General features: G+C 40.0%; 1 protein-coding gene across 1 annotated transcript; it reads right to left on the bottom strand.

Moving 5' to 3' along the window:
* Positions 1-9,814: 9,814 nt before the first annotated feature.
* On the bottom strand, positions 9,815-22,875 carry LOC117454817 (probable ATP-dependent RNA helicase ddx6). Its single transcript, XM_034094016.2, has 13 exons — positions 22,717-22,875; positions 19,544-20,611; positions 19,359-19,463; positions 18,865-18,994; positions 18,275-18,421; positions 17,711-17,805; positions 17,440-17,562; positions 16,984-17,112; positions 16,664-16,780; positions 16,285-16,348; positions 16,088-16,189; positions 11,431-11,651; positions 9,815-11,341 (listed from the first exon to the last, which is right to left on the bottom strand). Exons 2-12 carry the CDS (start codon positions 19,784-19,786, stop codon positions 11,437-11,439), a joined length of 1,470 nt encoding a protein of 489 aa, XP_033949907.1. The 5' UTR covers positions 19,787-20,611; positions 22,717-22,875; the 3' UTR covers positions 9,815-11,341; positions 11,431-11,436.
* Between the last annotated feature and the right edge of the window lie 304 nt (positions 22,876-23,179).

Below are 23,179 nucleotides of genomic sequence, written 5' to 3' on the forward strand. Positions count from 1 at the left end.
TCACTAACAAACAAAATACCCCTCTCATGCCAATCACTCCTAAACAAGGATTTCTGTTTATAATAATCACTCTATTGTTCCATAAAGTAGATCCATGAGGAGAAAAATTGTGGGTAAATATCATTTTCCAATAATGAAGTATCTGCTTATGAAAATATGACAATTTGGTCGGAATCTTATTAACCTCAAAATCACATTTTAAAAGAAAATCAAACCCTCCTAGACGTTTAAATGTGGCCTTTGGAATATGGAACCACATGGATTCTGGCTGGGACAAAAAAGCTTTCAACCATTTTATTTTAATTGTTCTAATCATCGATTCAAAGTCTAAAGCTTTAATTCCGCCTTTATCATATTCTTTAACAAGCTGTGACTTTTTAATGTAGTGAGTTTTATTTCTCCACAAGAATTGGAAAATAATTGAGTGGCATGGATAAATAAGTTTAGATATACCTTCTGCTTTAGTGAGAAGAACTCTGCCAAAAATAGTTAAGATCTCTAACGATTGAGAGATTTCTTCATATCTGTGATACGGTTACACATATTAAGATCTTCTCTCCTGATATAATTTTTAGATAATGTTATTCCTAAATATTAGAGTCAATAATGGAATCATCACATGAATGGAGGGAGTAATTCACATTTTGAAAGATTAAGAGATAACCCTGATGCTTTTGAAAAAATTGAAATTGTGTTAAGAGTTTCCTTTACCATGGATTTATTCTTTAGGAAAATGGATGTGTCATCCGCAAATTGACTAATTTTAAATTCTTTGTCAAAGAGGGTAATGCCTAATATTTTGTGATTCTTTATAATAAGCGTTGTTAAAACTCGGGTGGTCAGAATAAATAATTTTGGGGAAATAGGGCAACCCTGTCGAATACCACGTAAAACCTTAAACCTATATCGGGCTCATTCCAGGGTTCAAAGATACAGAACTATAGATGTCCGAATAGAGCATCCTAATTATGTTGCAGAAATGTTCACCAAAACCTAGGCCCCTTTAAAACCTTTACCTAGTTTGGAATTTATTGGCGATACTCTTAAGAATAACAAATCTATTAATGCTTCTTTGAAATCCCACATTTTTCACAATTTGAACAGAGGCTTAAAAGGGACCGATTTAGACACTTTATCTGTAATGGATCTTGTTTTATAAAATGGCCTATTTCTCCTAAAACAAAAGATACTCATTTTAAAATTGTTCATAAAATCTACCCGGTTTCTACTTTTTTAAGTTCAAGATTTAAATTTGAAGTGGAACCATGTTCCTTTTGTAATTTATCTGATGAATCGTTGGAACATTTACTTTTCTTATGCCCTTTTTCTAAATTGTTTTGGTCGAATGTGAGAGATTAGTTGTTACTTCAATTAACAAACATTCCGGCCTTCAAAATATATCACATTTTATATTATATTGATAATTTGGATTCTCCCATATCTGATTTGGTAAATATAATTATTATTTTGGGTAAATACCATTTACATTGTAGTAAATGGAGAGGAGGCAAGCCCTCCTTTCCCTGTTTCATAAATGAGTTCAAGTCCTTTTTTCTGTCCCTTAGGAAAATACAATCTTGTAACATGTCTATAAAGATTTGCAATGACATTTCCAAATGGTTATTATTTTAAGTAAGCTTAATGCCTCTCAAATGTTTTTGTGCCTTTATGTTTTTTTTCTCTCCCCCTGGCTCTTATTGGATGTATTATTGTTGTCATTGTGAATGAATGTCTTGCACTTATGTTGATAAGTTGATGATATCCTCACCGAGCTTTTGTATGTTTTAAAAATGTTCAATAAAACATTTAAAAAAAAAAGGGAAAAAAAGCTCAAGGGTCTTTCACAATGTTTTAAAAAGAATGTGTGTATTCGGTAACCGACACAGGGCCCTTCTCACTTCGGTTAAATGGATTCCTTGCGTCCCTCACTTGCATCGTTTCCCTGTGACTAGTCCCTCCCACCAGGGAAGCATGGAGAGACGCAAGGAACCCACGAGAAACAGGGAAATGAGTTTTAAGCATAGGTTTTAAGAGCAATGGGACGTCCTTTCCTCCGGAGCGTCACGTGAAGCGACGTCCGTTTGTGATGACGCTGCACAGCTGATCGTCTGACAGCAGCCAGCTCTGTCCCCGTTATTTCCACACACACCCCCGCCTCTGTTAGTACACATTTACTTACACAAACATTTGTATCATCTGTTGTAGACTCAAATACATAAAATAAAATAAGAACTCATTCTCAAAAAAGATAAACGCCATTCTTAAAATGTATAAACGAAAAAAGCGATCATGAAAATGTTTCCAATAAATGAAGAAAATTATTTTTGACCACTTTGTTGTTCAGATATATCACATTTGTCACTAAATGATACATTAATTGAAACAAAACACGGTATAAACTGAGGAGTGACTCTCGTGAGGTTCATGTATTTTCTTCACTCCGCTGGGAAACTGCTCTCATGTCAAGAAGCATCAGATCAATGCATGCACTGCCTCGTCCAATCAGTGAGCGATACACAGTAAGGGGGCGGGGCGAGTGTCTGAGGATTTCATCGAAGGATGGTCTGGTGGTTCCTCGGTTATAGCTCCTCCATTATCGCTCCTCGCTCCTCGGTCCTCCGGCAAAAATAAGGCCATTGGAACGCTACTCAAGATGGCGCAGACAAATCAACTTCCGGTGAGACCGAGACCGAGGAGCGAGGAAATTAAAAATAAGAGAAGTGAGAAGGGCCCACACTCAATAACGCCTCAATCACGACACTACACACAAGCCTCATCCCAATACCCCTCCTCGACTCCTCTCTTCCCCTCCTCCGGGACTTGACCCGGAAATCGATCAAGACACGCCATTTTGAAGGACGTCCCAATAGCTGAAATGCACACGGAGGAGTCGAGGAGGGGTGAGGGAGAAGGGGTGCGGGAGGAGACGAAAGGGAGGATACCAAGCCCCCAGGAAGTGCGCCGGACTCAGATGAAAATATTCGTGGTGGCCAAACGGCGGTAATACACTTCCGTTTGGTTGCCAGGCCCGGAAACACTTTTTCCCATTGACTTACATGGGGAAAGAGTGGTCTGTAAATCCTTGGATAATTGTTTTTAAACTAAATAAACTACGAACACTTGTATAGCCCTTATTAAAAACATTCGTTCCTCAAGTTGTAAAAATGTGCTAATAACGTTATTCTGAGAGTTATTTCCCTCTGCATTATGAACGCGCATCTAACCCACGGGACCGCGCCGCCCGACACGTTCATGTTACGTGTTCAGCATGGTCCCGACCAATCAGAGCACACTGTGCTCACAGGGAGGGTGGGGGCTGGAGCTATTGGAGCTACAACGAGCCGTTAAACAAAGGAAGATAGTGAAATTCAGTGAATACACGTAGATGCTGTATAAGAAACCAATGTGAGTTGCGTTTATCTTTACCCATGGATGCAATAAGAACGGACCCGTATCGTCTTACTGCCAGCCCACGGAGCTGTAATAATGGATATATTGCACATGTTTGCTGTAATACATTATCATACTACATGGGCTGTATGATTAAATCTTGTACCGTAAATGTTGTATTAAATAAAGTTAATATTACTTATTATTATAAGTATATATATATATATATACAGTGCAATCATTATTTCATGCTAAATGAAGCTCTGTTGCTTGGATATCACTAGATATCCTGTTACAGCGTAATATAAGTACATAACGATTGATGTCACATTAGCATAATTACTAGCTAGCCGCTAGCTGCTAACTGCCGCCTCGTTAATATCAAATCCATCATAATAACAATCCATTACCATCCATTACCATGAACGTGCGGTGCTATTACGTGTACGCAAATTGACGTGCTTGATGTGAACGAGCATTTTGGTTAAAGTTGTGCATGCTCTATGAGTGCACCTACGGGTACTTCTCAGGCATGCCAAGTAATCTGTGACGTTTCGCTCTCTCAAAAGTTGGGCCATTTTATCATCATGCACCAATGAGCAACTCTCATAGGAATGAATGAGGCCCCGCCTCCCACGCTGTATCCAGGGGCCCTTCTCACTTCTCTTATTTTTCATTTCCTCGCTCCTCGGTCTCACCGGAAGTTGATTTGTCTGCGCCATCTTGAGTAGCATCCCAATGGCCTTATTTTTGCCGGAGGAGCGAGGAGCGATAATGGAGGAGCTATAACCGAGGAACCACCAGACCATCCTTCGATGAAATCCTCAGACACTCGCCACGCCCCCTTACTGTGTATCGCTCACTGATTGGACGATGCAGTGAATGCACTGATCTGATGCTTCTTGACATGAGAGCAGTTTCCCAGCGGAGTGAAGAAAATACATGAACCTCACGAGACTCACTCCTCAGTTTATACCGTGTTTTGTTTCAATTCATGTATTATTTAGTTACAAATATGTGATATATCTGAACAACAAAGTGGTAAAAAATCATTTTATTCATTTATTGGAAACATTTTCATGATCGCTTTTTTCGTTTTACATTTTCATTTATTGTCATTTCCATTCAGTCAGTCATTAAGTGCTATTTAAAATGTTAATTTGCTACATATCCACACAAACAAGTGTGCAATCCAATGAATGTTCATCTAACTGGGTTTTGATAGATAACATATCTCTTTTTCTTCTCTGAATTATTTTATTTATTTTGTGCACTCTAATCAATATTAATCCAACTAATGTTCGTTTATACATTTTAAGAATGGCGTTTATCTTTTTTGAGAATTAGTTCTTATTTTATTTTATTTATTTGGGTCTACAACAGATGATACAAATGTTAGTGTCAGTAAATGTGTACTAACAGAGGCGGGGGTGTGTGTGGAAATAACGGGGACAGAGCTGCTGTCAGACGATCAGCTGTGCAGAGTCATCACAAACGAACGTCGCTTCACGTGACACTCCGGAGGAAAGGACGTCCCATTGCTCTTAAAACTCATTTCCCTGCTTCTCGTGGGTTCCTTGCATCTCTCCATGCTTCCCTGGTGGGAGGGACTAGTCGCAGGGAAACGACGCAAGTGAGGGACACAAGGGCTGCAGTCGGATAGTTTAAAAATCAGCTCCTAAGTTCTAACCCTATCGTCTATTCCTTGACCTCTGAGTGAAACGTCACGGGGTTAAGGGATAGTGGATAGGAGAATTCAAAAGGACTTAGGAGAAGAGACTGCGGTACTTTAGAAAATCCGAATGCACTTTCACTATCCGACGTGTTTATGATGCGCCAGCGGACGTCATTGTGTGCGTCTGCTGCTGTGGGGAAACCATGGAAACCACAGTTTTCTATACAGCGGACTACAACATGGATGTTTAATAAGAACGAGGGACTACTGTGAACTCATCTAGAGACTCTGCACCGTGCTCTGATGCTGCTGCTTTGCTTTATGAACGTGGACAACAGGGAAACATATTCTTCATGACCAAAGTTGGAATTGAAATACAAAAGGAAAGTGAAACTTCTGCTCGTCCCCCTCTCCCTCCGGTCCACATTAATACACATGATCCCAATAGGCCTACGTATGATTGTATGAACTAAAGATCTTAAAATCAATACAAATGTATTTATTATAAACGTTAGTCCTTAACATCTATCACTGTGTATATCACCATTCAAACATCTTTTAAAAGTTGAACAAACCCCACACAGCTCAGTAAAGACTGAAATGTTGACTTTATTTCATAACTTCAGTGAAAACTAACGTTCATATTTCTCTTTTTGATTATAATACTGATGAACGTTCAAAACAAAGCACTTTGGCAACTTACCACCTACGTTTTAAAATGCTTAATACGCACCGTAACTTTCATGATATCATTTCTCGGTCATAATCGGTTGTTTCCGTGAACGGCCGACTGTTGAGTGACGGCAAATGCTGCGGCTGCAAGGCATTGTGGGGCAGCATTTTCGCTTCTCCTGTCGGTTAGGGAGGTCCAGTGGTTCCTAAGCTAAAGGAGGTTATAAAGGAAGTTTGAAACCTCCTTTCCTATCATTCTCATCATTCTAGAGAATTCGAACAGCACTTATCATGGCTGCCACTGAGGGACTTCCGGGTCATTTCACTCCTTTAGGAAGGTTCCTAAGCTAAATGGACTATTCGACTTCAGCCAGAGAATCCATTTAACCGAAGTGAGAAGGGCCCCAGTTCTTATTATACATCTATAGAGGATACACCGACACGCGAGCAGACTACGCGGAAGTGTTTTCACTACTCGCGTATAAAAGCCCCGCCCCCACCTTCCCAGCTGGTCCATTTCAACCAGTCTATGATTTCAACAGAGGAAAACCCACAACTGGAAGATGAGTGGAAAAGCGTCACATAAATGTATAAGTGCTCACAGCTCCGTGGGAATTATTATGTGCAATTCATTTCTAAAAGGCTTTCACATTACTATCATTATATTTTTATTTAAATGTAGGCTACATTTTACACCAAAACGGAACACTAAAGTAGGACCAACCATCATACATTGAATTCCTTGACTAACAAGAGAAAGATTAATTAATTTAAATACATATTTAACCAGAAATGGGCCGGTTCTAAGGGGTTATTCAGTTAAGCCCGATGAGAGGGGATACAGCTGTGCACATGTCATCATTAACAGACGGTGTTTAAGAGTGACGTTTGAGTGAACGAGGACATCCCAATTAATACCTGTGGACTCCTCTGTCCTCGCGTCACCTACTCGTGTCTCTCGCTCGCATCTTACGGAGGCGGAGCTAAGATGCAAGGAAGGGACGCGAGTGAGGGAAAGGAGGAGTCGGTATTGGGATGAGGCTACAGTAGCCGGGTTCAGTGTGCACCTGTGTGTAAGGTGAAAGTATTTCTAGGAGCAGGGGCGCCGCCAGGGATTTTGGGCCCCATGAAAAGATATCACATTGGTTACTTCAACATTTTTTTCTTAATGTTATAAAATAGTTTGGGCCCCTGTCAGTCACAGGCCCTTAGAATCGTCCTAACTTTTCACCCTCAGCCCCTGACTAGGAGCTGATGGCCAATAACCGTCAACTGTCAATTAACGGCATAATATGCGATCGATGTGTCAATTATATGTTTAAGGAAAGTTTTTTAGATTACATTTTGACAAAAAGCCACTTTAAAGTCACTTACATTACTTGTTTGGACTGATATATTTATAATACTTTGATGTAAATGTTACATTTTTACTTCTCTACTATAGAAGTATTATCACCTTTATTATATAATATACTGCATTATGTTAAATTATAAACATACTTTGATATATTGTACAATAATCCTCTTATACCATCATTTACTTATGTCTCTATTATGCTTTATTTCTACAGAACTATGGGTGCATAATTATTCCGCTGTTTATATATCTATTCAACTCGCCCTTATTAATCATACCGTGTCACTTACCTTGTAACTTTTTCTATATTTACTATTTTAAAGTTTTGCATTCTTTGTAGTTTCTACTGTTTTGCTAGTATATACCTCATTATCTTAAATTGTATTTCCAGTTCTCTATCTGTAATGACCTCTGTCCCTGTGCTGCTGCAACACCTGCATTCCCCCTGGGGCTCAATAAAGGCTTATCCTATATGCATTTAGTTTTTCACAGAATTACAAAATCTAATCAAAAATGCTATCCATTCCAAACAAACCACTAAGATGTAAATATGCTACAACAGATAGAAATACTAGTTATAATTCTTTAAATCTGGTCATATCAATCAACAATGTAATAAAACGGAACACAAGGCATTGTCAATTTCAGTTCAATTTATTGAATTTATAACCCCTGCATGTTTTCCATGTTACAAAGGGAGAGGACAGAGTGCTCAGCAGGAGTTGTTGGAATACCTCGTGCCTCTGCGATGCAGTTCGTAAGGCGAACAAAAAAAACAATGTAAGAATTACATTTTTCTGGCACCACTCGAGTTGAATTCTAAGGAAATGATTGGGGAGTGAGGGAGGAAAATACATAGATTTCCAAAACACTGGTTTTAGGTTATTACAATCCAAGTCAAAAAATGGCATGACAATGTGGTTTAAAATTGTTTTGGGGAAAGTAGGACCACAAAGTACAGGAAAGACTGAACTCACATGAAAAATATGAACCAACACTTTTGGATTATCACTCCTTATCTGTGTTGTAGAGAAAACACTGCAATTGCAACTCTATCCTCCGCTACATTAAAACAAAAGAGAACATTATTTAAGAGCCAATTTAGAGTCTTCTATCCATGTTGCAGGGGAAATCATACTGTGACTCAGCATACCACAATTGTGCTGAGCTCAGAGTTTAGTTTGGCAGGAAAGGCCAGAAGCGTGGGCGAGTCTACATTAGTGCAGCAAACTAACCCATCACATTCAGTTGAGCTTTGCACAGTAATATTAGAGGCAGTCCATCCGTTAATACTTGTCTTAAGTCAATTAGTCAACTTTTCTCCTCCTCCCAACCAATTTAGAATTAGCAGAATCCCAAAACTGCCAGTTTGAATCCAAATAGTCACCCTTTTAAACGGTTTTCTTCCAAATAAGTAAAATATCCCTCCCCCGTGTCACACTCCTGACACACACAAAGATGTCTCGATAACACCAGATGACAAAATCAACCATCAGAAAACATATCCTCCTTTGTGACTCCTAGAGACGTAGATTTGTCTCCATCTATCAGTATTGTGTATGGGAAAAATAAAGTTGTAATAACGGGGATTTTTTTTAACTTTAAGGTTGAGGTAAAATCTGGGATGACGTCTAATGTCGAGTCTATGTAGCCAATGTTGAGTTTATGACAAGATCAGGGAGGTAAAATTATCTCTTTGCAAAAATTGCCCAACTATTTCCAGAAAGTAACAAAAGGATCCCCTATTACTGTGTGTAATCTCTGATGTGATATTGGTCACAAAGGAGATCGTGGAATGACGTGATGGGAGACATAACACATTTTAAACAACAAGTGACATCTGTCCTTAGAAATGAGAATGGTGTCCACACATTGAGATCCTGGGATGAAGAAAGATGGAAAAGGTGAAACAATAAATCACATCCCTGACAACTGTAAACAGACTTACTGATATTTAAGTCATCGCCAACAAAAACAAGACCAGTCTGCAGATGAAAACAAAAAAGACATGGTTATGTTTACATGCAGCTCAATGCTATTAGAATTCTAACTGATCCATACAACTAACCAAGTTGCTCCAATGGCTTTGAAACGGTCATATTGTCTGGTTTAGTTGAAGCTGCATGTAAACCACACACACACACACACACACACACACATTTTTGGTTTGCTTCAAAGTAAATCCCACCTTTCTATTTCAAAGAAGAAGAAGAAGAAAAACCTCCTCGTTCATGAAGCAAAGTATTTTCTTATTTTTTTTTTTTTTGTAGAATTGTAAACGACTAGTGTAAACAATGAGTCATTTACAATTGTGTTTCCTCAAAATGATTCATGACACCTCGTATAAAGATTGCCCAAGAACGAAACGAGGTGTTGGAAATACGTGGTGGCGCTTGGACCCGTCACAAACAAACATGGAACAGGTTCAAGAAGATCTTAGCGCTGCCACGATTTCCAGAAACCCCCTCCTGTTTACTCAACGCTCTCTCTGGAACTTAACACATGGAGAAAACGAGGTACCGTGAAGGAAATCAACTTGAAATCAAAGCTTTTGCTTTAAGTACCAGAGAGAAGATGCCCAGAGAGCATCTGATAAAACATTTCGCTTTTGCTAACCCACCCAAAAAAAAACCCTCCACAGTTACCCAAGGAAGCCTCACAGCTCCCCCCCCCCCCCCCCCATTTTAAAAACACCTTTAAGCAACATCAAAAAATAAATCTTAAAAGCAAAAATACTTTCTTTTTTATGTCTATTTTCTCATCATTTGTGACGCTCCGTTAGGGGAGGGGGAAAAACAAAAACACAAGGAGATCACAGCTGCCTGTTCAGAGATGCTACAATTTTGCTTTCAAATGCCCCTCACACCTTTAGAATAATTATCAAACATATCTGTGCTGAAAAAAAAAGAAAAAAAAAAAGATATTGCTGCCGCTTCAGAAAGAAAACTGATTTTCAGTTCGATTGAAGGACAATGTTGTCCCTTTAAAGACTTTATGACAACGTCTCATCATCCAGTATTCAAGCTCATACAGCCAGAAGAGGAGTTTCTAATGCAACAGCAGCAACTAAACACTGGGGAATATGCTGGTGAGCTTGGCATTGGGATAGAGTATTCACATATACATTCACCAACTTCAATTTAAACATGATGGGGCTTTAAAAATAATAATGATTTGCAAAAATGCTCCTTGTTTTTTCACAAAATCTTAATTAATCTGAAGCAGTCGGGAAAAAATTAACACCTATTGTTTTGCACAAAACTCCATAAAAAAAAAAAAAAGTATTCCTTGGACCCGTTGTTACTGAAATGTGTATCAGCAAATGTTTCCATCAAAGCTGCTGAGAAGCCGCCTCTGACGCTCCTGTGCTGTAGCAGCGTGCAGGGGGAGGACCGTTAGTCATCAACAGCTTCCCTGGCCAATGGGTTTACAGTATTCACCAGCCTAATAGGATGTTATTTCGTATAGAGAACAGCCATAATGTCACAGCATGAGGCTGCTATTAATCCCCCGTGCTGCTGAGCGGCTAACATCCATGAATCAGTATGGGGCCTTGTGTTTCCACCCATCTAAACTCTGTATTATTCATAGGGAAAACAGTCTCGCAGTATTTCAATAAAGCTGCCCTTTTTTTTATTGCAACGTTCACATTAAAAATAAACGTTCACATTCAGGATGTTTTTTGACGGAGATTGTTTGTTTGTGTTGTCTGTTCCCTTGCATAATGGATGTTTCTTAAATTAACTGGGGTTTAGGTTAAATTCATCGTAGTTGTGCTCGTACTCTGCTGCACAGCGACAGGAAACAGCAGGCTATGAATGGATGAGTGCACATGGGAGTATAAGTAAGGCACTTGAGTGACGACAACAGTGTGAGTGGACAGGACGATGGCCGCTGGGAGTGCACCGCTTCAACGTTAAAGAGGCTGCGATAATGGAAGCCGAGTCCAGAGCAACGGCTTCTGAACAGCTTTGATGCTCATTTACGCTGCTGTGTCAGAGATACTAGTAAACACACTAGGCGCATACGCATGGATGCATGGTCCATGAGTTTGGTGCAAAACAATATTGCTTCTGAATTCATAAAAAAAAAACGATACGAATGAGGCAGCTTTTTGGGAGAAAAAGACAATGAAATGCTTAAAAATAAAAAAACACCTTTTCATCCATTTGACAGGCTTTGAAAACAAGAGAAGCTGAAGAGTTGCCTGAAGCTCGTGTGTCGTCTGTGCTGAAGCCCGGCGTGTCCTGCAGGGGAGATCAAACGCAGGTTAGAAAGACGTGTCGCACATTTTTAATCTAGTGAAAGTCGTACAAATCATCTCAAAGCTTCTCACCTGTTATTATTTGCCGTCCTGCTGGCGTCCTGGTTTCTCCTCGATCTCCTCCACGTCGCAGTCTCCTCCAGAAGTGTGGAACTCGGCCACGTAGAGGCTCTTGTCGATGCTGCTGGGGATGGGCTTGATGTCGGTCACCAGCTGGTCCTCGATGGACTTCAGGTTGAAGCGGTCCTCTGATGTGATCAGGTTGATGGCCAGGCCCAGGTGACCGAACCTCCCTGAGAGGGACAGGGTGTGTTTAATGGAAAAAAAGTCTTCCAACAGCAATATTTGGGATCCACGATTGATCAGCCAACAGCTCAGTCTCGTAATATCCGATCTTTTGGCGGTCAATTTAACAAACATCAGGTATTAGGGTTTAACATCAAGCAAACAAAAGGTACCGTCACAGCCACACACACAAGAGCATACAGTGACACACAGTATAGCCACAGACACACATCCTGACGGCTGTGTCTGATATTGCGACATGTACGTTTCTTGAAATAAAGATCATCAAACTAATCATCGAAGCAGAAATGCTGCAGCTCCACCCGCTGTGACGGACCGGTGAGCAGCGCAACACACACACACACCAAGAAGTTATGCTGTGTTCACACCGGACGCGATGCAAATATTCGCTTCGCTCTAATCGCTCGAGTTTCACCGCGGTTGTCAGCTGTGTTTACTTGCATCGTTCAAACAAGACGCGCTGGCTCGGGGGCTACAACTACAACAAAATGAACATATTTCACCTTGTAATACACGTTTCTGAATGATGCCGAAGTAAAAACATACTGATATCGGTTAGTAAAAGCCATGAATTAATGCTTGACAAGTCTGCAGACAGACGGCAGGTGAAAAACCTTTTAAAATGCTTGTTTTCTGAATGGAGATTGGATCGACCAGGCTAAGCTAACGTTGTATATGCTCCGTCCACACTCATAACAACGGCCTACAGACATAAATAAACCAGCGACTGTATTCGCCATGACACAGGCAGTCTGTGGTTTGTACTCGTTTAACTTCTGTCCAGTTTCTGAACAGATATGAAGAGCTGTGAGCTCTGAGTGCTAAGAGCTAACTGGTGATGTTTTCTGGTTGAACGTCAGTGACGGCAGGCTGAGATCCTCACCGCTGATTGGCTACCGCGAGATCGCGCCACGCGAATATGATGCTGGAGTTGAAAAAAATTGAACTCTCGCGTTTGACGCAGCACAGTTCAATCGCCTCAATCGTGTGATTCGCGCCGCGTCCACCGCTTCATGCTCGCCTCCGGAACGAATTCGCGTCTGTCCGCGTCTCTGCATTGACTTTACATGTAATCGCGCCGCCCCCAAACATCGGATCCGGTGTGAACGCAGCATTAGACCTAACACACTTAGCTACTTTATCTACCTCTGGAACTAGCTAAACTAGTTATACATATATGTATTCTTCACTGTCGGGTCACTCGTTACTGGATCAGTGAGCTGCATGAGACGATACTGACAGGCTGTCAGGAGAGAGGGAGAGAGGAAAAGAGCTCTTCCACTCATTTCTCCCGTGTTATTATCCAAAGTTAATGTAAACTTGAATAATGTACTTCATTTGAATGTAATAATTATGTTGGTTGTTGTTTGTGGAAGCGCCAGTGAATGAGCCCATTAACTGAGTTTTAAACATCACTTTAAATGGAAGATCCCCATAGGCCCCGCCCACTCGATCGGACGATACTGATTCCGGCGATCGGCCCCAAAATTGGCGATCGGAGCATCCCTAGTGTAGCCCGAGCCAACTCTTATAACTCTGGCAGACCAGTATGTTGGCATTAGGGATGCACGATATTGGTTTTTTGAAACCGATACCGATAACTTCCTGCTTCTCAAGACGGATACCCGATAATAATATAATATATTAAATGTACCTGTAGCTTTTGCACACCTGGTGGTAAAAAAAAGACTAGTAGTGAGCAAATGACATGAGCATTTCTACTATGAACAAAACAAAGCCAAGAACAGTTTTGACTCTTCAAAGTGACCATATTTATTTTCCCAAATAAAGTTCTTGCCTTTTTCAAAAGCCTCGTCGATAGGTAAAAGCCCCGGTGCCTTTGCAGCTGGCTTTGGATTCGCCGCTAGTTTAGCAGCGCAGGCGTCTTCGTACGCTGTTAACACTAGTGTTAATTTCGTTGACTAAAACTATGACGAAATATGTTCGTCAACGACCTTTTTTTCCATGACGAAAACGAGACGATGACGAGACGGCACCGACGGCAGTAAACAATAACTGTAACGAAATCATCATGCAATATCGTTGACGAAAAGAAAATGTAGTTTACTAAATAAAAACTATGACAAAATCTCTCTTTACTTTCGTTGACGAAAAATGAGGAGACGACATATTATCAAAGATAACGTTAAATCTCTGATAGTCAGTTTTTCTCCCAGCAGTTCCATTTCCGGTGCTGCGGCAGAGCAGCAGCTGTTTCTGTGCTGCGCGCGGCGGTACATTTGAATTACACCGGGCAGCGGCACAATATGAACTGTCAGGAAGACTCAGGTCTAACTCATGGTCTAACTAACCTTCTTTAACAGAAAATAAAATGGCAACAACAGGGCTTAGGAGCAGTGGTCGCGTTATCCGAATACCCCCCCGTCAGCGCGAGTGAGTGATACATTGTGCACTCGACGGATAATAATGGATTATGACGGAAATGTTACGATCCTGTCCGTCAAAATGACTGATAACGAAAAAGTCTAAAGCCACCACTGCTTGGGAGAAAGAAACGATGTGATATTTGGGCCCATTTTCGCTACAATGAGGCGGAGAAAAAAAGCGAATGCATTGTTTCATCAGAAGGGAAGCAATGAGGCCAAAACACAGCTGGTAAAAACACCACACACCTGACCAGATACTCTCTGCAAAGCTGCTTTCTTAATCATTCAACCTGTGTTTTTCATCAAACAAGGACAAGATAATCTTATTTATTTATATACTAAAATGAGAAATTGTTGGTTTTGGCTAGACTAGTTTGACTGAAATGTTCTATATAATCTGATGACTAAAAAAGACTCAACCGTTTTCATTGACAAAAAGTAGACTAAAATAAGACTAAAATGCTCAGACTTTTAGTCGACTAAAACTTGACTAAATAAAAACATGATGAAGGAGACTAAATATGACTAAAACTAAAAAGGAAATTTAACACAGGACTAAGACTAAAACTAAATAAAAAAATAGCTGACGAAATTAACACTAGTTAACACACCATCGTAGCCATGGCGATGTTTCAGGCGACTGATCAGGTATTATAGCTCGTTGCCTTTTTCCCTCCTCGTGGAACTTCTGCAACGCATTTGTTAATACAAATAGCAAGCGAACTATCTAACTCTGAAACTTTGAAATAGTCCCATACTACCGACGACATGTTTGTTTACTGTCTTGGCTTCACGGCCGCACACCATTCACGTCACAGCCAGGCATGAGTTAGGGAGCGCTGGATTTGTGAAAAACTCCCCTCTTCCTAAACCACTAATACCACAGTACTGGCAAAACGGGAGGAGCCGAGGGAAAAACAAGCGCCCCTCATCCCAATCCACCCACACCGCAGGATTTTTTTCTTTTTTTTACCCAAAAAATATATTGTATATTATCGGGGCTATTAATACTTTTATCGGGTTTATCGGGATGACGTCATAATTCCTAATATCGGGCCGATAATTATCGTGCACCACTAGTTGGTATGGATGCCAAGAAGTGTTCAGAGTCAACACTGCAGTTAGATCGAGACTAACGGAGACAGGTTTTACTGTAAGTCAGTGGTTCCCAAACTTTTTCAGTCGGGACCCCCTTGGGTATTGGAAATATTTTCGGGACCCCCCCCCCCATCTATATTGGTAGGATTAATTGTATATTGTTGTAAAAACATTACATTTTCTCTGCTAATAATAAGAAGATACAAAGATACAACTATAATTTTATTATGAATTACACATGAACAAAAGTGCTTGTAATAGATACTGTGAATTAATTTGGCCTAATTAAAACTGGTTGGCCTTCTTCCCTGAGTAGTAGATTTTTAAATTCAAATTTCTTTAAGGAAAATATATTAATTAACTAATATTTCTACTGCAGGTTGCAAACGATCACATCACTTTACCATTCCTATTCCACACTAGCTTATCAATTACTTGTGTGTGCTTGCTTTCCCTTGCAGATCTTCTCAAACCAGGGCTGTTGTTTTGAGACTGCCCCATATCTGTATTTGGTTTTGATGGCAGCAACAGCAGAAAAGCCTATCTCACACAAGTAGCATGTTGCAAAAGGCAGCATTATGCCCACAGCTCTCTGACCAATGAGATATTTTCGAGCAGTGTTTGTTTACAATTGAATAATAATAAATTTGATTTATATAGCTGCACTTTAAAAACAACGTCATCTCAAAGTGCTTCACAAAGCTAAAAGGAGTAAATAATAAAATAAAAAAATCTTCCCTCGACCCCCCTGCAGTACCTCCGCGACCCACCAGGGGTCGCACCCCACAGTTTGAAAACCACTGCTGTAAGTGAAGCCAAGAATTTAGATCCTGTGTCTTGTAAGGTTGCCCAAAGATTACCATAGTAAACGGGTTCTTGCAAATGAGACGGTGAAGTGTAATCATAATGAAGTAGAATACAGCATCGAGGAAGCATACCTGATCTTCCAATGCGATGGAGGTACGTCTCAGCGTTCTTGGGGAAATCGAAGTTGATGACCACATTGACAGCCTGGATGTCAATGCCCCTGGTGAACAGATCTGTCGGAAGAAGTTGGATTTGTCATTTCTCTTGTTTTTCCTGGTTTAACATTAATGGCTTTTTTTAAATGCATCATTTAACTTAAGAAGCTCACCAGTGCAGACCAGGTTTCTGCACAGTCCATTTCTGAAGTCGTGGAACACACGGTTTCTGTATTCCTGAAAATATACAAGAGATGAAAACGCTGCTAAAGCGGCTAGGAAGAAAGACACCACAAAAAACATTTAAAGACGCAAGAGTCAATTTCAAGCACTTTCCAGGCCCTAATAGACAAATGTCCAGATTTCTGAAGCCTTGAGCACCGCATCTAACCTGTTACTAGAATCAAATACTGCAATCAATGTATAGTTTCTATTTTATTTGACCAGTTTTATTTTGTTATTGATCATGGTTATTTAATGCTCTCTAATGATCCGTCTTCTGAAGGGTGACTGAGTAAAGTAGTAGTTTTCCACAGAGCACCTCTTCCTCACCTGCATCATCTTGGCATGGATGTAGAAGCAGGAGTATCCCAGCTGAGTGATCTTCTTGGCCAACAGCTCCACCCTCTGAGTGGAGTTACAGAAGATGATCGACTGGTTGATCTGAAGCTGTGAGGTGAAAACAAAAAGATCGAATGTTATGCATTTCTCACCTACCATAATAATAAAGACTGAAGAATAAAAAGTGAACACTTCTGTTTCCGTTTGTTTATGATAAAGTGTAACGCACAAAGGTTAGAACATCTTCTGCAGCATTTCAGAATGAGACGAAGTGCCGTAGCGACTGCGAGGCTTGGACAGCGAGTAGTTACCCTGGAGAACAGCGTGTTGAGACAGTGGACTTTCTGCCTCTCCGTGACGTAGGCGTAGTACTGAGTGATGCCCTTCAGAGTCAGCTCCTCCATCAGGTTTATCTCATAGGGCTTCTGAAGGTGCTTGGACTACAGCAAGGACAATAAACAGATTAAAATGTGCATTTACAGGCGGGAGAATTATCACAAATTACAAGAATGACCGAACTTCCCTCAAATAAATAATAAAATGTGTTGCTTGATGAGTTTGTTTTGTTGCTCTTGCACTGTCGTGGCTTACTAAGCATTTAGATTGTTGTTTCATAATCACAACAATCTAACCGTGTGCCTGTTGGCTGCTTTAGACAAAGACAGTCCCTGAAATGCATCGAGCAGATCTGGGCACGGCGTGACAACGTGTCTGCAGTGAGAGCCGAGCGGTGCCAGGTGGCCTGCAGCCATCAGCCCAGGACTCACCATGAACTTCTGCACGCTGATGGGGAAGGTTGCAGAGTAGAGCAGGATCTGCCTGTGCTTGGCCAGGAAGCTGATGATATCCTCAATGAGCACCACAAAGTCCTGAGACAGCAGCTTATCCGCCTGAGAGGAAGCACAGACACGTTAGCAGGCAGGCTTTTCTCCTGACTTCCATAAACATGGAATTTATTTATAAATTGTATAGAAATGAAATGCTTTTGAGAATATATACTAGCAATAAAGAGCATTTCTCTTGTTTAGTCATGTTTACCTCATCCATCACCATCATCTGGACTCTATCCACTTTTGCAACGCCTTTCTTTATCAAGTCCAGGATCCTACCAGGCGTGGCAATGACCACATGCACTGAGGTGGGTAATGGGAGAGAAAGGTGTAATAACATTAGTATATGATCCTTCTTTGTTGTGTCCATTATCTGAACCTTACATCTTTTACTAAATCAGACCTTATTGATCCCAATTTGGGAAGTGGTTTTGTTGCATCAGCATGTAAACAAGGCATCAACATGAATTAAACCAAATAAACAAAGAAATTATTATACAATAAACACATTAACAGTACAAAGATATACATCTATAGAGGGTACAATATACTTTAATAGACCAATCTATTACTAAAGAAAATATAAACATAGGGTATAAAAGTCAATTGTAAACTTTTTTTTAAATGAATCATAAAAATATAACTTTAAAAAGGCTTAGTGGGTTGAGTTGACTAATTGTTGATATTTGTCTGCACACTGAGTGTGTCGTGTGCAGAAGACCTTTTTGGAAGTACCATTAGTATGTCAGTGAGATTCACTGTAGCTTCTTACCGGTCTCATCCAGACGCATGATGTCATCTCGCAGGTTGGTGCCCCCTGTGGTTGCCATGACTTTGACCCCCCCCAGGTGCTTGCTGATCTGGATGGAGATCTGGCTCACCTGCAGTGCCAGCTCCCGGGTGGGCACCATGACAAGTGCTGAGGCAGGGAAATGTACAGGTTACTATAGCTATAATGACGGACATGTCTTTTTTATTTTTGACATTTGAAGCTTCTATTGAGGTTTTTGAATAAAGCTTTGAATATCCTTCGTCCAATGAATGTTATGATGTAATCTCCTTACAAAATCAACCATTTGAAACAAAAACAAATCAGATTAAATTAGTTTGTCTTTTTTTTTTATTTGGGTTGTTTTAAAAAAGGGCTTCACACCAATAAATAGGCCTTCAAGCAGAATATTTTGTTTGCTTAAACTAATAATACTGGTTTAGCTAAATGTGTATCTGCTAACAGCTGCAAAAGCTAAAATGTTGATTTGAGATTTTAATAGCCATTTGACTTCTGTATGAATCGGTACAGCCAGGTCACGTAGGCCATTGTTAAGTGAATTGAGCACGATGAAAATACAGGCAGCGCCTCACCCTGTATGTAGTCCTTCTTCAGGTCTATTCTCTCCAGCATTGGGATGAGATAGGCTCCACTTTTTCCTGTTCCATTCTTAGCCCGAGCCAGAATATCCCGTCCGGACAGGGCGATGGGAATGCTCTCCTCCTGCAAGGAAACAAATATTATCTTTGTTTGTGAGGCATGTGGCATCATTCTTCGATCGTAATGCTGCAACAATTCTCTAATCTACAGAAACGGTTTTACTCCAACCCTGACATTTAGTTGCATTATCTGACAAGAATTCAGGATTCAAATAATGAACCAGTTTTACATATTTGACTATGAACGGTTTGTGTATTTTATTCTAATGAGCATTAAACCATAACACACTGAGTTGTAACAACCCTAAATAACAAATTAATGACATTTAAAAAGCGATTTTCCGTAATGGCTGTTCAGGCACGATGATGACATTAGTTTCATCTGGTTAGAAATTATAATTTGCCGAAAAAACTAAAAGAAGCCATACCTGGATAGGGGAAGGTTTCTCCCAACCCATCTCAAAGATACCCATCAGGAGTTCTCTTTTGAGACAGTAATCTTCAAACTCATTCCCCTTAGTAGACGTGACGTCCTGCAGTACACACAGGAGGGTTAGGAACACAGGAGAGCTGAGGAACAGTGGGAAAGAAGAGAAGGGATAGTTTGACTCACAGAGGTTCTGACTCTGTCGTCTCTGGGAGGGAGCTTTAGGCTCTTCTTCCAGTCGTCTCCGAACTTGATGCCTCCTCCGTCCTGAGCGGCACCGCCCGCTGTCTGGGGTGCAGCCGGAGCCTTTCCTTGAGTTGTGGGTGCTGGCTGGACTGGAGCTGGTTTGGTCTGTCCTCTGAGCTGCCCGTTCTGCTTGTTCAGACCCATAATGACGGGGCCAGAGTTTTCTGTTCTGGCCGTTGCCATTATTCCTGTTTTCCTTGTTTTTCTTCTTCTTCAAAGTATTAGATTTTTGCCTCTTAGGTTTTTCTTTTTAAAAATTCTCTTCAAAAGTAAAAAAGTTTAATAAAGCATTAACAAACAATATTCTCTATTCTTTTTAAGTCCAACAGAAGTCAATTTGTAGTATTTACATATACACATGTACGTGCAGTTCGGTCCCCTTCAACAACAGAGTGACTGACGTACAAGAACAACAACAAAAACACGTTTTTACACAAGAGCTCTTCAAAATGAAGAGAAATTTGCACTCATTTGCATGAATATACTTGCCCACAAATAGAAAAATTATATGTGAACAAGTATCAAAGCGGTTCAAGTCCTGAATTAGAACAACTAAGGCAATCTGAACTTGAGGAACAGCCTCTTCAAAATAATCTTAGTTCAATGCTTAATGCTTTTGTTTCAAATTGAACAAAACTTCCTCTTTGAGTCCAAAGAGTTGCTCAATATCCCCGCCGTTGAAAAAGGGGTTGTCCAACTTTGTACAAGTATTTCCCCAAAATCATAAGGTCTGTAATGATTTCCTTTTATTATTTCCACTGTGTGGATTACGTCGCTCGACTGTGTGACAAAAACTGGATCCTGAATTCACAAATACAAGGGGCTTTCTAGTCCAAAGCCAAAAAGCTTTCCACCCCTTTTTAGTCCTCAGTGTGCGTTTCCTTTCTCCTCCAGGTGTTTGACCCTCTCTCGCCGGGCACCACAGGTCTTCAGGTCGGTGTGTGACGTGTGTGGCCGTGATTAACCCGCTGCCTCCTCAAAAGTCAGCCAACAACTCAATCTTGTAACCTAAAAAGAAATTCCAACCAAAAGGTTTTAAAACAAACCATGAACAGCAAAGTAACTGACTCGGTCGTTGTTGCACACTGTTTAAGTACATTTTATATTCTGAAATACAATGACTGGTATTTCAAAAAAGATTCAACTTCACTACAAATCAGAGGGATATCGTGTACTTTGACTCCACTCCATGTATTTAATACCTTTAGTGACTTTACAGATGTGGATGAATGATGTGAAATATAATCAAGTGTTGAATCAGACTTTAGTTCCACCTGGAGTAAATCCACCAGCTACCCTGCAGTCTACAAAGTCATTCAAACTAATAATAATTAATTCCTTGCATTTATTATAGCGCTTTTCCGGTGCTCAAAGCGCTTTACAAATACACATTACACATATTTTTATATACATGCAATGGTCACTGTGGACAATACCCACAGGAGCAAGTTCAGGTGAAGCGTCTTGCACAAGGACACAAACTAGCTGCACCTTTACCAGCTTTGAGAACACTTTCATGATCAATCATTATAAAACATATATATTATTCTGAAATGGATCAATCTGCATAGGGAGTACTTTTTGTTTTGGTACTTTAAGTATATTTTAAATTAGATTAAAATTAGAATTTGGAGGATGAAACCCTTTTTAATGGTCACACAAGTGCAAACAGCATACAGTGACCTTTGACCTCTGCATTTAACCCATCCTAGTATTAGAAGCCTAGTACTGGGATGGGTGAAATGAGGAGGTCAAATGTCACTGTATCCTAGTACTAGCAGCCTAGTGGGCCAATACGTTTCTACTTTTACTTGAGTAACTTGCGCTCTCATAGTATTTGACAGCTATATCTCCAAAGTTAAAACAAAAAAAGCTTTAAACTGTGCTGCTTTTCTTTCCTGGAAAAAACAAGAACATTACAGTATTGGAATTTATGTCAATGTTAGAGTATTAAGAAAATCGCACCTGCTCAATGTGATTGCTTTACCAAGATTGTTTTGTTTTAGCAGTTTTTATAAATTATTACTATTTTTGTACTGCATACTAACTGGATACTGTGCTCATAGTTGTGTGTGTCGGTAGTGTTTGTTTGTTGGTGTTGTTACACTGTTTGTGTTGCCTTTTTGACCACGTTACTATTGAACAAATATTTGTATCTTAATGAGACTTAAACCTGTTGACATTAAGGCCATATATCTGCCACTGTTCGTCTCCTAACTTATAAGGGGTTCTTGCTATTGAAAATAATAAACAGACTTACAAGCATTGATAGTGACATATCAAGCCAATAGAATAATAAAAAATAGTTGCAACTTTGATAAGAAACACTAGTTCTTTAGACTTCAGTGAAAGGCTAAATTAAGCTAATTGCTAACTGGTTTGGTTTAAGATTGCACAGGTGAACCTGCCAGGTGGCAATTATCTTCCGAGGCCGATTAGCGAAGCTCAAAATGCCCGGATTGGAAAGAAGACTAGACTACAATTAAGACTGTATGTCTGACTGAAGTGTATTTAATAATAATTACAGTCTTAAGCGATTGTCAAAAACTGTAAGTCGAGTCCAAAGACGCTCTGACTGAGTGAATTACTTGATAGCTTCAAACATGACCGCACAGATACACGTCATGTTATTGTATATTTACACACATTTATATGATAAAAGGTTTAACATGTATTACATTTAGAGTATGTCACCATATGCATTGCTTGGTAAGGGTTCGTCGTTCGTCTTCCTATTAATACAATAATAATAATAATTCTGCGTCTCAGGTAAACAACATTAGCACCGTAGGGCTAACGTCACCGATATGCGAAACTAGTGTTAGCTCCAAGCTAACTAAGCGCTAAGCCGTTTCAACAATTTCATTCAGATTGTCTACACACAATATGACAACAATCGTGGAAAGTTTCGCGACTATTACCAAACTCGTGGTTACCGTCTCGTCCATTTAAATGTTGTCGTTAAAGCGATATGGCACAATAAGCAAGCTCTTTAGCATCCGGGCTATTATAGCACAAATAACTCCTCTCGCTAACGTTAGCTATGTGCTAGCGAGAACACAACAACGATGTTTTTAACACAATTTGAGGGTTGCATGTCGCAGAAAACCTACCTTAGTTTCTCTTGTATTTTACATAGGATACTCAGTGTGCGGTTGCTCAACCAATTTCTTTACAATTCGCTATAATAACTGATTTTTAGTTGAAATAAATCGTTTCTTTTGTGTTTCTTCTTCCTTTAAATCAACATGGTCGCCTTATTCTTCGTCTTCTCTTCCTCTGTGTTTCGCTTATATTTATTACATGTGACACTCCGCCACGCTGCTGCCACCTGCTGTCACACCTGGTTACTGCCGAGACGATACAGTCTAATTAATACATTTCCAAATATACATTATTTAATGAAAATATTCTCTACACGTGCTGAAAACGATGCCAGAATAAAAAAAACGTAAGTAAAAGCACTGGAGAGATGGTTTACTTTGATTTATTTACCTTTACTTGACTTATTTAGAGGGAATGCTGATACAGCATTCCAATTATCTGTTCTTCAACGCACGAAATTCTTTATTCTTA

The sequence above is a fragment of the Pseudochaenichthys georgianus genome, chromosome 11 (assembly GCF_902827115.2).
Source record: "Pseudochaenichthys georgianus chromosome 11, fPseGeo1.2, whole genome shotgun sequence".
In the NCBI taxonomy this organism is placed as follows: Eukaryota; Metazoa; Chordata; class Actinopteri; order Perciformes; family Channichthyidae; genus Pseudochaenichthys; species Pseudochaenichthys georgianus.

Bases quoted from the DNA above. Each gene is read 5' to 3' on its own strand.
- LOC117454817 (XM_034094016.2), bottom strand. From the start codon at position 19,786: ATGGCAACGGCCAGAACAGAAAACTCTGGCCCCGTCATTATGGGTCTG. The intron at 17,806-18,274 runs GTAAGAAGCTAC...TACCCACCTCAG, and splicing joins CATGCGTCTGGATGAGACCG to TGCATGTGGTCATTGCCACG. The intron at 17,563-17,710 runs GTAAACATGACT...GCTTCCTCTCAG, and splicing joins AGATGATGGTGATGGATGAG to GCGGATAAGCTGCTGTCTCA.